Raw genomic sequence first — 17,773 nt, 5'->3', positions numbered from 1 at the left:
CTCTGTGTGTCTAACTTCGCTTCTCTTGTCTGTCTCTTCCGAGAATGCTGGTGATGGATTTGAGGCCCACCTGGATAATCCACGATAATCCCCCTATCTCAAGACCCTTAATTTTTTAAAAAAGATTTTATTTATTTGAGAGAGAGAGAGCATGAGAGAGAGTGCAGAAGCAGGGGGAGGGCGAGGGATAAGCGTACTCCGTGCTCAGCATGGAGCCTGAAAGCAGGGCTCGATCCCACAACCCTGAGATCATGACCTGAGCCGAAATCAAGAGTTGGAAACCCAACCGACTGAGCCACCCAGGCACCCCAAGACCCTTAATTTAATCACATCTGCAAAGACCCTTTTCCCAAATAAGGTAATCTTTACAGGTTCCAGGGATGAGGATCTGATGTCCTTGGGGGCCTTTATTCAGCCGACTGTGATGAGCTTTGAATAGGTAGAATATATGACAGATGGGTGGAAGATCATACCAAGAATGAAACAACCTTAGAAGAATTTAACATGGTGAAAAGGAACTAAATTGCATTAATGTGGTGCTCCAGCAATTTTTGACAAATCTTTATATCTAGCAATAATCAACATGACTATAAAGGATCACCAGATAAATCTTAATCCTTACCTCTGACAGTATGTGATCTAATTGATGGAAGATTTTTCTGTCTTGTTTTGGCAAGGTTTTGAGTTTGTCTTTAAGGTATATTCTCAATAAGCCAGAAATACAGTCTGGATCTTAGAGCTCAGTGGGCATCACTGTTAGAAGGAGCATCAGTAGAGTGATTTGAGGGACATGTCTCTGGTCACAAGTAGTGCATAGGTGTGGCCAGGTCCTATTTATGTGTTCATCTTCCTTTCTTATTTTGAAATAATTTTATTTATTTATTTTTTAAGATTTTTTATTTATTTATTCATAAGAGACAGAGACAGAGGCAGAGGGAGAAGCAGGCCCCCGCTGAGCAGGGAGCCCAATGCAGGACTCGATCCCAGGACTCTCGGTCATGACCTGAGCCGAAGGCAGGCGCTTCACTGACTGAGCCACCCAGGCGCCCTTGAAATAATTTTAGACAACAAAGAAAAATGGAGAGTTAATGAGGCTTGAATGAGTAAAACACATATAGCTGTGTTTTGAAGAAAATTTATGAAGACAGCTTCTCCAGGTCTTTCTCTCTGCCCACACCTTCTGGTGCTCTTTCTCTACAGGCATGAGCTTTCAGGGAGGGGAAAAGACTTATTAAATTTGACCTTTTAGATACAACAAACTGGTTACCCTCCCGTTTTCCTCAGGAACATCTGAACTGGGCTGTGAGGCCATCGGTTTAGCAGAGGCTCTGGCCAGCTCAGCTCCCACAGTGACTGGACACAGTGGGGGTGGCAGGTTAGAGGCCAGCTCACATACAGGCCAGTAGCACCCCGTCAGTGCTCCTAGCTTTGTCTAGTCCAAGCCTCCCCTTCGTGGGATTTGGGCATCTTAAAGGGAGAGCAGGTGTCATTTAATTTCTCTGACTCACTGATGGATATGAGATTGAGGGTGGAATCTCTAATTATATGCTGTTTCCATTTGACTGAAATTTCAGAAATGGACCAGTGTCAGAAGTAACATGGAGAGAAGGAAATGGCATAGGAAAATTGGCATTAATAGCTTTGCCACTGTGTGCTGAGTTTTAAAGTCTGAAAGCCTTCAGTTTCCATCACTGAGTCTTATCCATTTTGTCGCTAGTCATCCAGACAAGGGGCTCCCTCAGGATTGTGATGCTCAGTGAGACCTCGGTCTGCTCGCCTCGCTGCGGCATGATACATGCTGACTGGCTGACTGAGCGGAGACTGAAGGCTGCCTTGGCATTAGGAGAACAGCCGGAAAGGGCAGCCTTCAATTGCCAAAGAGACTGTTAAGGTCGCCTAAACACCTATGACTTTTTTTTGTATTGAAAACTTAGCCACTTATTAAATGTATTCTCTAGAACGTTACATTTTTTCTTTGTTAAATAATCCAAAAACAGGAGCTGTTCTTCTACCAATTTTATCAAACTACTGTCTATTTGAATAGTTTTAGAGATTTTTACATATAAAAAGTTTCATAAGAGGTACATTATATCCATTTATAGTAATTGTTAATACTTAAGTACATACATTTAAATATCAGTTACATCACATGGTAGTTATTCCATAAAATCAGACTTAGAAGGACCTCAAGGTTTTGCTAGTTTAACCTTTCTTAAATTTCAAGAATTTTTTTTTAATTCAAGAACTTTTTCTTTATCATTTCTGGAAATTGTTTATATAATCCCTACTTGATGGTCATTACTGACAATTTCATCTCATAAGGCAACCTTGTTATAAGTTGTTTGTAAGTTTAGGGGAATATCCTCTTTCTTTTCTTTTCTTTTTTTTTTTAGAAAATACAATATAAAATCAAAATTAAGATTAGTTCATTTCATCTTTTATTTTTCTTTTAAAGCTCCATCCCTACCACCTTTGAATTCCATACGTGGATTCCTGCTACATTTGAAATAACAATGGGAAATCCTCACTAAAATGGTATTCCTCAAATATGGCAAACAAGAGTGTCATTTTTTTTGTTTTTTTGGGGGGAAAGTCAATAAATCAGTAATAAACCTTGTAGTACCTCTAGCATTGGCTTCTACAGTCAGCTTACTGGTCATACTTCATGTCTTCAAGCACAGGTTTGTGATATGTAAAATCCATCTAGTACATTATTGGTTCAATTTTTTGTATCCTTCCCTTTAGGCAGCATATGGATTCTCAGCCTGACATACCTGGGTTGATAACGTTGAACCTCGAGTCTGGTCCAGGGTCTGACATTACCTGTACTTATCTTTCTCTGCAGATGCTCCGTGAGCACAAAGCAGTTATCATTCAGAAGTGGGTCCGGGGCTGGCTGGCTCGCACCCACTACAAGAGGAGCATGCATGCCATCATTTACCTTCAGTGTTGCTTCCGGCGGATGATGGCCAAGCGCGAGCTGAAGAAGCTCAAGATCGAGGCCCGCTCCGTGGAGCGCTACAAGAAGCTCCACATTGGCATGGAGAACAAGATCATGCAGCTGCAGCGCAAAGTGGATGAGCAGGTATGTTTTACTCAGGAGCCCCGGGAGTGGGGCCTGCTAAGGAACTCCACTGGATTATTTTCAGCAGTGTCTCCCCTTAACTTTACTTTTCAATCATAGCAAAAAAAAGTAAAATATTAATGACATTAATATCATTATGGAAATAGTGACAAGCTCATAGGTAAGATTATACTTGCAAGGATGAAGGGAGGAAATTATTCTGAGAACATAGACCTACTAGCACTCCAAACCTTTATGACCAAGAGTCATATTGTACTTTATACTGTATAAATCTCTTTCATCATTATCATTCATTTGCATTAAGTATAAGGTTCCTTTTACAGATGAGTTGTTTAGCATTGAGATATGGTAAAAGAGGCAGGAAGATGTCCATGCTTCTGAGGAATGTACAGTCTATTTGCAGGGATAAAATTTGATTTCCTAGAGATAGTTACTAAGTAATATTTTAGCACATGCAAACAATATAATAGTAATTAGTAATACATAAACACTGAGGAGGGCAAAAAAACAAAACAAAACAAAACAAAAAACCCCAGAAAACAGAATAAAGGGGATTCATCAGGAAGAGGGAGGAGTTCATCTGAGTGGGAAGAGTTTTGAGGTAATAAAGAGATTTGTAAGTAACTTGTGATTTTGAGGCCATCTTATTATCATTTTTCTGAATCACCTGGCTAGCATATGGCTTTCAGTAGAACACTGATGTATTTTCAAAAGCAAGTATAGATTTTTCTATTTCTGGTTTAAGAATCAGGAAATTAAGAATTTACTGTAGTAACTCACCTTGTGACCATGAGAAAATCACGTCTGTGTTGCTCATGATGTAAAACAGAATTAATTCTGCCTGTTCTCTTCTCTCTTTATGTCACTTCAAGAGGGTATTGATTGTAAAGGTTGTGGTTAATATTTTGTTTAGATATGGTATCAATGCTATGATGATATAGCATGAATATGATGAATAAATATGTTTTCTCAAAATACACTTGATATATATATATGTTTACTTATTGTTACTTATATGTGTGTTTAAAAGAACAAAGACTACAAATGCCTCATGGAGAAACTGACCAATCTGGAAGGAATATATAACTCTGAGACCGAGAAACTACGAAGTGACTTAGAGCGTCTCCAACTAAGTGAGGAGGAAGCTAAGATTGCTACTGGACGGGTCCTCAGTCTGCAGGAAGAAATTGCCAAGCTCCGGAAAGACCTGGAACAAACTCAGTCGGAGAAAAAATCCATTGAGGAGTGTGCAGATAGATACAAACAGGAAACCGAGCAGGTAGGAACTAGTTTTCATATCCCCATCTACTCCTTTCACAGAGGAAATGTGCTGTCGTCATGACCTGGCCCATGTGGCTCAAGGTTGGTTTCAATTGAAGGTGAAATACAAATGTTTGTTTATTGTTCATTATTAGTGTTTTCCAAGCATGTCTCCCACAGGATGGATGAGTAGTTGTAGGTCTTTTAGTAGAACCTTTGGACTCTAGTAAGAACAGAGGCAAAGTAGTATTGTAAGAAGAGAATTAATGGCTAAGTGCGTACTCTACATTCTTTTTCTTTAAATACATAGGCCTGGATGAAGTGTAGACTCCTTTTTCTTCAAAAGGGTTAACATGATTAAGAAGCCAATCAACAAGTGAAATGTCATTAGCTGATAATAGAGATCTTTATAGAAACCTGCATTAAGGCTGTGTGAGAAGTCCAAGTGGGAAAAATCCAAATGTCTGCACACTGATTATAGCCAAGGGCTGCTATGCAGATAGAAAAACAACAATAGTGCTTATAGATTTGTGCTTTTACATTACAAATTTATATCAAAGTTTATATCAAAACTTCATTAAATACAAAAAACATTAAGGTTCTCAAGCAGCAATGCAATGTATTATTTAAAATAAAAGTACCTCAACATAAAGCTTATTTGAAAACCGTGATAGATTTTCATAAATTCCACTAGTATTACCATCTTTAAATGAAAACAAAGTTGATTGTTGGCTGTGACTATTGGCAAGACTCTCAATTTCCTGTGCTTTTTCTCTACTAACTTCTGAATATATTTTTTTAAGATTTTATTTATTTGAGAGAAAGCATGCACGGGGTAAGGGGCAGAGGGAGAGAGAGAGAGAGAGAAACAGACTCCCCACTGAGCATGGAGCCTGACACGGGGCTCAGTCTCACAACCCTGAGATCATGACCTGAGCCCAAACCGAGAGTCAGACTCTTTCTTAACCTACCTGCACCACCCAACTGAATATTAACACAGCCCTCTTTCTCTGTCTCTGAACTCCTGATAACTTTCTCTTTATTATTAAAGCTATTGCTTTAACATGTGACTCTTGATCTTGGGGTCATAGTTTGAGCCCCACGTTAGACATAGAGCTTACTTTAAAAAGAGGAAGGAAGGGAGGGAGGGAGGGAGGGAGGAAGAAAGGAAAAAAAGCACGTTGTTAGGGGAGATGAACCATGAGAGACTATGGACTCTGAGAAACAAACTGAGGGTTCTGGAGGGGGGTGGGGGAATGGGTTAGCCTGGTGATGGGTATTAAATAGGGCACGTTCTGCATGGAGCACTGGGTGTTATATGCAAACAATGAATCATGGAACACTACATCAAAGACTAATGATGTAATGTATGGTGATTAACATAATAAAATAAAATTTAAAAGAGTTCCTTGAATTTATGCTTAGAGACAGGAATTCAAATTTTACTCATCACAAGCACACATTTATGTCAAAAATGAACTAAGTAAACTATAAACTTTGCAAAATTTACCTTTGGTTTTGATTTTTGCTTCCTGGGAATCCTCATCCAAATGGGAACTAGAAAGTGAAAGGTCAATGTGTTTTGTTTGTGTGTGCGCGCGTGCGTGTGTGTGTGTGTGTGTGTGATTGGGGGCAAAATATACATATATATAACATAAAATTTACCACTTTAACCATTTTTAAGTGTACAGTTTTGTGACATTACTTTCACAGTGTTGTAAGGCCAGTGCTTACACATGGAATAAAAGGACTAGTTTGCAAACTTGTAAAACTCTTAAGAGGAGATGAAAGGGAAATTCTCTTTCTCAAGACAGACAGCAGGGAGCTTCAGAAGGAATCCGGCGAATTCCAGAACCAAAATGCCCTTCATATCTTTCTTAACCTCCTTCATCTCTCTTAATACCTGAATCATGAATACACATAAGCTTTGTGTTAGGCTGTTGAGGTGAGAAGGCATTTTCATTCTTTTAAGAGCAAATGCTTATTAGGTGCCAGGCAGTTGCTAAATGCTCAAGGTACAAAGTAAAACAACAGCAATTATGTCCATCGTCCAGGAATTGCTAGTCTATTTAGGGAAGTAAAAGTAAATCATTTATAAGGGCTATAACGAGGCACATACAGGGTCCTGTAGGAGAGACACCTAATTGGAGGGGGTTTCCAGGAAGGCTCTCTGGAGGGGGTAATGCTTGAGCCAAGTTCAAAAAAATGACTACATGGACCTACACAAAGAAATGAGGCGCAGAGATGTGGAAGTAGGAGGGCCTGTGGTGTGGTCTTTATATTCAGTACTGGGTGTCCTCTACCTACTGCAGCCATCTGAGTTGACTGTTTTATTTTATAGCTGGTATCAAATCTGAAGGAAGAAAATACTTTGCTGAAGCAGGAAAAAGAGGCCCTCAATCATCTTATCGTGGAGCAGGCTAAGGAGATGACAGGTAAGGCTCACGTGGGTATAACCTACCGTACTCCAGCCAACCTTAGATCAAAGTTTTATATGTTACAACTTTGCTTAGAACTGAAATGTTTTAAACAGTTGAGATTGTCATCAGTAAATTTATGAAGTTCCAAGAGGCAAGCACCATAAATATTTTGGTTGATTTAGTTGATGAACTTGTAAATCTGGTCTTTCTATGTACAAATGTGAATTCATGTATAGTCAATATCTTATGTAATATTTTAAAAATTAATTTTGTTCTGCATGTATGATTTATTAGTTATGACTTAGAGGATTCTATTGAATTAGGAAGAAATCATGAGCTAATACATATATATATATGTGTGTCTACATGTATTTATTTATTTTTTGCTAAACCAGTGGATATTATCCTCCCAAGATCAATTACTCTTTTCCACCTAAAAGAAAAAGGCAACTCTAATTTTTTGAATAGAGAACTAAGTAGATGTGAACATTTATTCTATTAGATATTTGTGAGATAGATAAGAATGATGATAATTTACAAGGAGTCTACATATATATAAATGTGGGCTAAGAAGATACAGATTGAAGCTATAGTAATTGGTGGTGGAGACAGAGAGAAAGAGATGGATTGGAGTGAGGATATAGTATATGAAAAGAACCACCAGAATGTTATCCTTTTTGATGTGGTATTCAATATAAAGTTTTGAGATGAGGTATTCCAACAATAATGGTGTATTATTATTGACGAGGAAATTGAGGGAGAAAAGTACCTATTTATGAGTAAAATTAATGAGATCAGTTGTTAGAGCATTAAATTTTGGATGTCAGCTAGGGCCTCCAAAAAGAGATGTCCTGAAAACAAATTGAGATTAAAGATTAGAGACAGGAAGAAACAGGCCTTAAGGTACCCACTAAAGCTTTGTTGAGATGATAAGAGAACCCTTTGTGCTCCCCCCGCCCCCCACTACCTCCTTCCTCCCAATTGAAGGGCATAATGTAAAGACAAGGGAAGAAATCTGGAATTAAGCCTTATAGGATGACCATAAGTAAAGGATAAAGTGAAGAAAAGAAACTAGAAAAAAAAATTGATAGGGGATAGTAAAAACAGTCACTGAAGACATGGAAAGAAGGCTGCTAGGATGCAGAATATGATGGAAAGGTCCAGAATGATGAGAATACTTGAAATTGGATGAGAAGAACGAAGAACATTGGATTTGCCTAGGGAAAATTTCTTGGTAGCCTTATGCAGCTTCTGCAAATTGGTGAGAATGAAAGACAATTTACAGAATGTTATAGGGAGAAGAAATTCTTTCATTCATTCATTCACACATCATTAAAGCCCTACATTAGGGAAACACTGTGGAGGGCACCAGGGAAGCAGTTGTGACAAGACACCTGCAGCCCTCGCCCTTATGGAGCTGCCAGGGAAATAAATGGTGAAGCAATCGAAGCAGGCAGCGCAGCCTGAGATTTAGCCACGAAACATGAGAATAAAATGGGCCATATAAATATCAGGAAGCTTAATATTCATAAATGTGACTGGTGGACTCATTTAGGTAAAACATACAGCTGAGATCTGAGTCTGTTTACTTTGCTTTATCTGCAGTCCGGGGCTTATCTCTCATCTCCAGATGATGTCCCAGGCAAATGCGAGCCACTGACAACAGAGACAGCAGAGTGAGGTGGGAAATGGAAAGGTCAGGGTACCCCCAGCAGCACACAAGAGAAGTAACAGCACCGATGACCAGCACTGGGGTCTTATCTGGTTAGAAACTGGGGAGTAATAGGACCGTGGTGGTTCAACATTGTTCAATAGTATAAGATCTCAGCCTGGGGACTGAGGTGAGCGAAGAGTTTGACCTAGGATATAGGACAGCTGGGTTCATTGAGAAGTCGCCACTCCCTCAGAGATTCGAGAAGTATCTAATTTGTAGAAAAGAATTTTATGATAGCCTGAAACAGAATATTGGAATAAAAAATACTTTCATTATTAAACAGTGACTAGTGGGAGTTCATCAAGGATGTGCTCTAACTGGTGAATGGACTAGTGGCACTGTGTCCATAGTACATGGGAGAACTCAGTAGATGATTGTTGTTATTAACAAACTACTTTTTTTGTCATGATATTTGCTTTCCCTGCATTCACTAAAGTACTCTTCATAGTTCATGGTGCTAAAAGTAAAACCCTTTGCAGAGAAGCTGGAAGTCAGTGTACATGTTTGTCCTCTTGAGTTCTGTAGAGCCATCTTTGTTATGCTTTCCCCTCTTTCTTTCAGAGACTATGGAGAAGAAGTTAGTAGAAGAAACAAAACAACTGGAACTCGATCTTAATGATGAAAGGCTGAGATACCAGAACCTTCTGAATGAGTTCAGTCGCTTAGAAGAACGCTACGATGACCTCAAGGAAGAGATGACTCTGATGGGGGTGAGTCAAACACTTGCTTTTTTAAAAATGAAAACATTTAAGCACATACAATAGCAGATGGACTAGTGGAATGAATCGCCATGTACTTCATGTACTCATTACCCAGTTCCAAAACAGTCCACACATTTCTACCCCTACTCTATCTCTCCTTCCCACCCCATCCAATGGTTTGAGTTGTTGTAAAGCAGATCCCACAAATCATATAACTTTATTCATGAATACTTTGTAAAGTCAAATACTTTAAAGACTGGGCTATGGGTTTTGTCATATGTATTGAACAACTTCATGTAAAATTTGCATATAAAGCAAATATTTATATAATTGAGTATTTCCTTTACTTTTTTTTGTTATGATTTCAAAGATATATTCCTACAAAAAGAAAATTCAGTCTCTATTTGTAACAAATTATCTTGTCTATTTCAAGAACTCTTCTGCATCTACCAACATACCTCTTGTACTTTTAATAGTTCTACACAGCCTCTCTGTTCTAATTCTCCGACTGTCAGGAAACAGAGAGTTCCCTAGCTCTCTTGTTCCCTGTAAGTATCAGCCTTGAAGGTAACCTAATGGTACAGATGGCTAGAAATGCTCTGAAATATCTCTTACAAAAACAAGATAATCTGATATCTGTGGCATAGAATATTTGCTTCAAATTTTGCTTCTATCTGGATCCTTTGACAACATTTTTTTAAATGTGACATTTAAAAAGTCAAAATAAAGGAGTTATGTAACACAAAAGAAATCAATTTGTCACCTGGGAGAGAGAAAACCTAGTCTCAAAGAGGTTAAAAAGCTAATTTAAATGCCACAGTTGGACTGTTATTTCAAACCTTGCTACTCTATCCTGATTTATATGTGACAAAGTGAAGTTAGAAGTAGGAGTAGGTCACCATTACACTTATTGACAAACCAGAAGGACCCTCATTAGGTCTTGTCTTCCTTGATCTCCCTGAGGCACTGGGCCTTGTTGAAATCTTTCCTCCTTCACATTCTCCCATTCTTAGCTTTCTCTAGAGTCCTTTTCCTCTGTCTTTGAATATCATGTTCCCCAGAGTTCCATTCTTGGGTGTATTTTAATTCTGTTTACTAGATAACCGGGCCAACATTTGTGGTGAATCTATGCTTTGGTTATGGTTAGAGCTAAGCTTCATGTCCCACGAGGTGTTTCGAGAGCCACTGGTTACTTGGGATATTAAGAAGTGGCATTGGGAAAAGAAATGATTGGGGTCATATAAATGTGGGCATCACTAGTCGAAACAGAGATAAACAGATTGTTTTTCCTACAGAATTTCTTGGATTCTTTAATACTGCATGCCTTGCTAAAAAAAAAAAAAATACTGCATGCCTTGTGAGCCTCAGAAAATAGAATGAGAGAAGCACATGCCATGTATACATCACTTTCTGAGCACATTCCCGGAAATATCTGTGAGGTTAATGGGTCTCCTCTTTAGAGAAGTAGCCATGTCCAGAAAAGACCCTCCAGCAGTAGTGGCCATCCTCCAGCAACTTAGCAGGGCTGTTCCTTCCCACTGGGCAAGTCTCTGCCTGCTAGCCATTCTGTTCCCAGCAATGTGGTGGAAAAAAGCTGTAATCAAGTTCCGGGGGCCGTTCAGCTGCTTGATTTCTGATTTCTCAGCCTATAATCCTCTCCCCTGTATGCCTGTGACTCATGTCATTCCTCTTGGTTAACAAAATGGTCAGACGGAGGGAAAAGGAAAACAGCAGAAGAAGGAAGATCAGAGTCTGCTTGCTTCCTTCTCAGCTCTTCATTAGGTCTCCTTTCATAGCTCCAGATGCAGTCAAGATTGTAGTCTTTGCAGAAGATGTTTTCCAAGAATTGCAGTGAATAAAAAAAATGGACTTTATAATATAGGATTAATTAAATAATAGCAATATCTTATTTTAGTGTTTAGGTAGAAACTTCACACCTGCAGATGGGTACTTGGCTAATATTTCATTGACACTGTTCTGCAGGTGGAGCCCTCACCGCCACAGTGCTTAGGAAGCATCTTGTGGTAAAGAGACTCCTCAGATGGATGGCAGGGAACTTTAGGGAGGGGAATTGATAGACTGCCTCAGGACTTCTGGTAATCTGTGTAATTCATGGGCCAAAGTTCATGCCGCTGATTACCAGGGTCTAGATTTGTTGGCCCTGGTACCAAGAAGTGTTGTAGGATTTTCCTCCAGGAACATTCAGTTGTAGAGTAGAGGCAAGGAAGAAAACACTAAATCCAGGGCCAAGGAAATTCAAGCAGACAGTGAAAGGATAATGAGGCAATGGAATGCAGGCTTGTGAAGTGTTTGAAGATTCATCCCAAGTAAGGAGGGAGTCCAGCATGTCAACAGTGGGGTCATTAACCTGGACAAAGGGAGTAAAACAGATTCAAGAAAAGAAGGAATTATTGGAGACATGACAGATTAAAAGAGGAGGTACGAGATACAGATCTTGAAGGAGCACTTGATGATCAATAGGATGTTTGTCCTTGTACTTGAATAGCATATGAGCTAAAAACTTGGGAAACAGAAGGCCATGCACAGGAGAGTTGTTGCATTACTGCAGGGTCCTAACAATGATGGCAGCATCCGCTCACATTAATTGAATTCTTGTTATATGCCAAGCACTATACTAACTCTTTACTTGCACTATCTTATTTAATCCTCACATAATCCCTATTAGGTAGATAATATTATTATTCACCTTTTCCCGATGATGAAAGTGAGGCCTGGAGAAGTTGGGCTAGGGACAAGTAAGTGGCAGATCTGGAATTCCTACCTGGCTCTCTCTTAATTCAGACCCAGAGCGTTTAACCACTGCCCTGTATCCAAAAGTTACATTAAATAGCAAATATACAGTGTTGCTTCTATTCATACCTTAAGGTATTTGTTGTTTAGTAACACATACATGAGGGAAAATAGAAGTCTCACTCATCTTTAATAAGCTTATTAAAAAACCTTTGTCCAGGGCGCCTGGGTGGCTCAGTTGGTTAAGCGACTGCCTTCGGCTCAGGTCATGATCCCGGAGTCCCGGGATCGAGTCCCTCATCGGGCTCCCTGCTCAGCAGGGAGCCTGCTTCTCCCTCTGACCCTCCCCCCTCTCATGTGCTCTCTGTCTCAAATAAATAAATAAAATCTTTTAAAAAAAAAAAAAAGACCTTTGTCCAGGTATTTCTGTGGACCTACCTGTTTCTCTTAATGATAGGACCAGTTTATTAATAAACACCTTCCCATATAACTGTTGGTTGGGGCCAGGAACTTCACATGAGGTTGCCTGTGTACGTAAACAGTAAATCTGAGTGCCTTTGCTTTACGTGGGGTGATTCTCCCCTTTAGTGTGTACCCTAGCTGCTAGATAGTTTCAGAAGTTCTGGTGTTCTTGGGTCTTCCTTATGCACTGGAGTACAGGTTGGGGTGGCCTGGGAGACTTTCATCTGCCCCTGGATGCTGGCTTTCCTTTGGTCGTATGGATGGGTCTGCTCTCTGTAAGCTGGATATGGGAGGGAAAGAGGCAGAGAAGCTCTTTGTGACTTCTGGCTCTTTCTGCAGCTGGGGGGAGGAGTAAAGGAAATTGAACAGACCAGAAAAGCTTCCAAAGGTCTTTCTAAAGCTCTGAGAGCCAGTAACCCTGTGAGATGCAGGCCACTGACCCTTTCCACCTCTTCTGCAGGGGGCTACCCTAGGAGTGAGGGGCACAAAATCCAGCCTTTTTATTACTTCTTTCTTCAAGTCACTCTCCTGCAGAGAGGAACAGACTGCAGTTGTTTAACTTCTCTGTTTTCCATAAGCTTTCTGAACGTTAGTTTCATAATACCACATGTCATAGAAATGTCACCTGGATTCCCTGAATTAATAACCCCAGGACGTCAGATGGCTCATCCTTCCCACTGCTGACTCCAGGGATTCAACTTCATGCACAAAAGTGACAGAAATTATAGTCACTGATGTAGAACTCCTCTCTTTTTTTCCATTTATGCTCAAATACAGTACAGTAAAATGATTATGCTATCATTAAACATATCTCATGAACTTTTTACTAAGTTTTATTTCATTGCAACGCTGAAGTCAATATTTGGTTGCTGAGGCATTATACTTACACTTCACCCATTGTGACTGGCCACTCACAACTTCAAAAACCCAAAGGCGGGGGCGGGGGGCGGTGCGCCCAGGTGACTCAGCTGGTTAAGTATCTGACTTGGGCTCAGGTCTTGATCTCAAGGTCCTGGGATTGAGCCCCGCATCAGGCTCCCTGCTCGGTGGGGAGTCTGCTTGTCCCTCTCCTTCTGCCCCTCCCCCTGCTCATGCTCTCTGCCTCTGTCTCTCTCTCTCTCAAATAAATAAATAAAATCTTAAAGAAAAGAAAAACCCAAAGGGGATTCTTCTAATAATCACAGATGATTTTTGTTTGAGCATTTGGTTTTGTGACTTTTCTTGTCATGCCCTACTGGTGCATCTTTTTCTTTGAGGAGCTCAGAAAGTGACCCTTTCATAAGGGTTTATTAAGGACAACATGGAACAGACTATTTGGGCATGAAAACAGCAAGTTAGTGAGTGGGGGTTAGAACCAAGTTAAGGTGGATGCTGTCTTAACTATAACTGGTTTAATTATATTGTGTTAATTATATTTGGTTTATCTGCCTTGCAGAATGTGCCTAAGCCTGGACACAAGAGAACAGACTCCACCCACAGCAGCAATGAGTCTGAATACACCTTTAGTTCTGAAATTGCAGAAACTGAAGATATGCCCTTGAGGACAGAGGTACATTTTAGATAGCTATCACTGCAAGTAGGATGTGACCATGCTATTATTAACAGGCCTCATTTGCCCATAAATGTAGCAGTTGTTTCAAACTCTTCATATTTCATAAATGACCAATGGGTGCTTAATTAGCTTATTAATTATTACATGTATTTTCTTATATGTACATGCGTATTTATTATAGATATTTTTCAGTAGACATTTTAATTTTTAATGTAATTTTGATGACCAGATTTTCCTTTTGTAATTCCCTTTTTCATCTTAACATACCCTATTAACAAAAAAACATAGCTTGTCATGCATTTATTTCAGACTGAGGTAAATTGTTTTTAATAGTAAGCCTTTTGTCCTTGAATAGTATAAATCACCAATGCCCAAGAGTTAGCAAAACTGCTGCCCCTGATGACAGTTTTTACCAATGTGATTTTTGTCCACAAAAATGCAAGAAAAGTAGCTTATAAATCTGCCTTAGTGTTTGTATTATGTGGTATGAAACCAAAATGGCACATTACCATAACTGCAAGAGTACAGTGACTTTAAGTTAGATTGTTCCCAAACCAATTCTCAGATCTTCTTTTCAAATATGGTACTAGTTTCGCTAATGCGTAATTCAGTCATAACTCTTCTATTTTTATATCGTATTCTGAGAAAGTGGCCAAGTCAGAAATAGACTGCTTCTGTTAGAACAGCCAAAGAAAATTGAATGATTCTTTCCTTTCTTGTCTTAGTTTTACTCAGGAATGAAAAGTTTCTGCCATCTCATTCTGTTCATTTTAAGGAAAAATGTCATATAGTTGGAATCATACATACAAGAACCCTAAGTTAACTTATCCAAGGTCACAGCGTGCAAGTGGCTGAACCAGTATTCTAACTGAGGCTGGTCTGCTCGGAGCCCCGTACTCTAGTTCCTCCCATCGGGGCATTTTATACTGCAGTTCTCCAGTCTGTTTCTCTCTGTAGCTAACGTTAGCCTGCAGACCATTGATGGAGCAGTATGGCCACTGTATAGCAGGATAGAGGTTGTTCTAGATTTTTGGCTGCTGTGTAACAAAGCATCCCAAATTTCAGTGGTTTCAAACCATAGCAATTTACTCATGTTCACAACTCTTTGAATTTTGACTGGGCAGTTCTGCTGCTGCACATGGGGTTGGTTGGAGCACTTCGCTGCATCCCAGCCCAAGGAAGAGGACCTAGGGCCTCTCTGAGCGACTTCTCTGTTCAGCAGGATGGTGAATGGGTTCTGAGAGTGTAAGAGCAAAAGATGCCAGGGCTTATGGGGCCCAGAACCAGCACCTTGTCAGTTCTGCCATATTCTGTGTCATAGCAAATTACAAGGCCAGCCCAGACTCAGGGGAAAGGGAGTGGACTTCATCTCTTGATGGGAGAAAAGACATTTGTGTTGGGAGCAATCACTGGTAACCATCTTTGGAGACTACCACAAAGTTAGACTTTGAAGATTTCAAAATTACAGCCTCTAGTGGATATGAAAGTTTTAGGATTGCATGCAGTTGGTCTTCATGGGAGTACTCACTCGCAGCAGTCCGAGGGAAGTATGTTTATACACTGTTGGCTTCAGTGTGATTCAAATTGAGCAGCTCCTGCAAGGAAGGGGAAAGCCATGACAGAAAGGGTGTGTTTGCTGCAAATTATTTTGTATTAAACTCAGGACAAAGAGGCTTCTTATTGATAGTTTTGATTGAGGATGTTACATTTTTAACCTCAAAAACTCTTCTGTGCTTTACCTAATTTTTACTAGTAACGGTATTTGTCTCTACTCTTTTCAAGTTTTGTCCAAATTCTTACAGATTTGAAGGGAGAGTTAACCTTTTTGTTTCTAATTCTCACCCATATTTCTGCTGAGTCTTTTCTCAACTTGAGTTAGTTTAGGGGCACCTGGGTGGCTTAGTTGGTCAAGCATCTGACTTTTGATCTGTGCTCAGATCTTGATCTCAGCGTAGTGAGTTCAAGCCCCGAGTTGGGCTCCACGCTGGGCATGGAACTTACTTTAAAAAAAAAAAAAAAGAGTTAGTTTAGAGTGGGATTTTGTATATTGCTCATCTCTTTTGAATAATGAAGTATGAACTATGCTCCAGGAGTCACAGACAGATCTGGAGTATTGTGTATTGCCCTTCACATGCACTGACCATCAGCAGTAGGTCATGCACCTGGAAATCTCTCAATAATGGGAAAGGCTTTTCACTGAACTGGTCATCTTGTTCCTTGTGACTAAGTGCATGCATCTGAAATGTGGCTGGCTCTGGTTAGAAGGGTTGTCTTGACCATTGGACAGACTATAATAACTCTCCTCCTTGGAACTGAATCCATAACCTGAGCCTCAGTCTCTCTCTGCCTCAGTTTCCTCATCTGTGAAGTGATATGCTATGATTATTATCTTACTTTAGAGTGATGTTTTGAAGATTGAGATAATTCCTATAAAGCATTTGCAGCAGTGTTTGATACATAGTAAGTGTTCAATAAATCCATGTTTTTGTTCTAATAAACAGGTTTCCAGTGACTATCCTACAATTTTGATTGGGTGTGGTCAGGATCAGAAAGAAATTTGTAAAACTGGTAATAGAAAAATTGATTATCAGAAGGGAAGTTGGGTGGGAGAGAAGTATCAGACTAAGACTATGGCTGTGGATTTGCACTTCTGATTACTTTTGACTTCCAGGTTTGTGTTTCTCCTTGCAACTACTTCTATAATGGCCAGGTTTGCAAATTGCCCCTAACAAAGTAAAGGAGCACTTACTACTATGTGTAGTATTCCCAAGTAGCTCTTTCAGAATCTGGTGCCAGGAAAATAATAAGCCCCTTCTTGGTTATGAATTGATTTTTTTTTTTTAATTTAAAATAGGAGTTTTTCAGACTGTTTTGGAACACAGAATTCCAACCTCAGTCATGTAATGATAGTAAAATTGGATGTAAAAAAGAATTGATGTCTTTCTAGTTTTGCCAAACCTGTGATTTGTGGGTCACAAGTCAGGCTGGCACCTGCATGGCTGTTTCCCTCTGGAGAACTCACCTGCCAAGCTCCACCTGCTGCGCAGCCCTCCCACGCCCACAGCATCTTCATGGTCTGGGGCTGCATTCTTTCGGAACCTTTGCTTCTCCCTGCTCTGTCATGCACCTTTCTTACTAGCCATTGACTCATTATCCCAGCTCTGCTTCTGCCCTGGAGCTTCCTCACACCTGTCAAACCCAGGGAAGGGGTCACCATAACCTTCTCAGCTGTTAGCAGTAATTCCAGAATGATTGCAGACGTATGCTGGTAATTTTGTGAGTAAATTCTCTTGCCTTCTGGATTTTCCTCAGATGAGAGACCATGATTTTTTAGGTCAGTTTCAAAGCTTCACTCTCTTAGAAAAGCCCTGGATGATAAAGTCCTTTCTAAGGAAGGAAAGCAAAGCAAAACCCGAGAAACTTCTCTGAGCCAGATGGCCCAATCTTCCTTCCTTCCTTTTTTTTTTAATGATTGATTTATTTATTTTTCAGAAAGAGAGAGGCAGAGAGAGAGCACAAGCAGGGGGAGGGGCAGGCAGAGGGAGAAGCAGGCTCCCCACTGAGCAAGGAGCCAGATGCGGGAATCGATCCCAGAACCCTGGGATCATGACCTGAGCTGAAGGCAGCCGCTTAACCAACTGAGCCACCCAGGTGTCCCCTAATCTCCCTTCTTGCTTGTGTGGCATGGAGAAGACAAATGGTATCTCTTTGACTAGATATGTCATTAGGGATCAGAATGGACACCATGTGGAGCACTCTTAAATAATTACCAGTCCTTATGCCTCAGGCAGTTTTGTGGTTGTCAGATGTTATTTTTTTGTATTCTTC

The 17,773-nt window shown here is 40.1% G+C and overlaps 1 protein-coding gene across 1 annotated transcript in view; it reads left to right on the top strand.

Annotated features, from left to right (window-relative positions):
- Positions 1-17,773, top strand: part of MYO5A (myosin VA) — a 181,335-nt gene that overhangs the window by 121,490 nt on the left and 42,072 nt on the right. Inside the window, exons 21-25 of the mRNA XM_081831863.1 lie at positions 2,846-3,085; positions 4,116-4,364; positions 6,687-6,780; positions 9,041-9,189; positions 13,829-13,942. Of these exons, the coding sequence (XP_081687989.1) occupies positions 2,846-3,085; positions 4,116-4,364; positions 6,687-6,780; positions 9,041-9,189; positions 13,829-13,942 (846 nt within the window). The remainder of the gene's footprint in view (positions 1-2,845; positions 3,086-4,115; positions 4,365-6,686; positions 6,781-9,040; positions 9,190-13,828; positions 13,943-17,773) is intronic.

Source organism: Leptonychotes weddellii, chromosome 9 (assembly GCF_054177405.1).
Source record: "Leptonychotes weddellii isolate Sample4059 chromosome 9, ASM5417740v2, whole genome shotgun sequence".
Lineage (NCBI taxonomy): Eukaryota > Metazoa > Chordata > Mammalia > Carnivora > Phocidae > Leptonychotes > Leptonychotes weddellii.
This window is presented reverse-complemented; position numbering and strand designations above follow the sequence as displayed.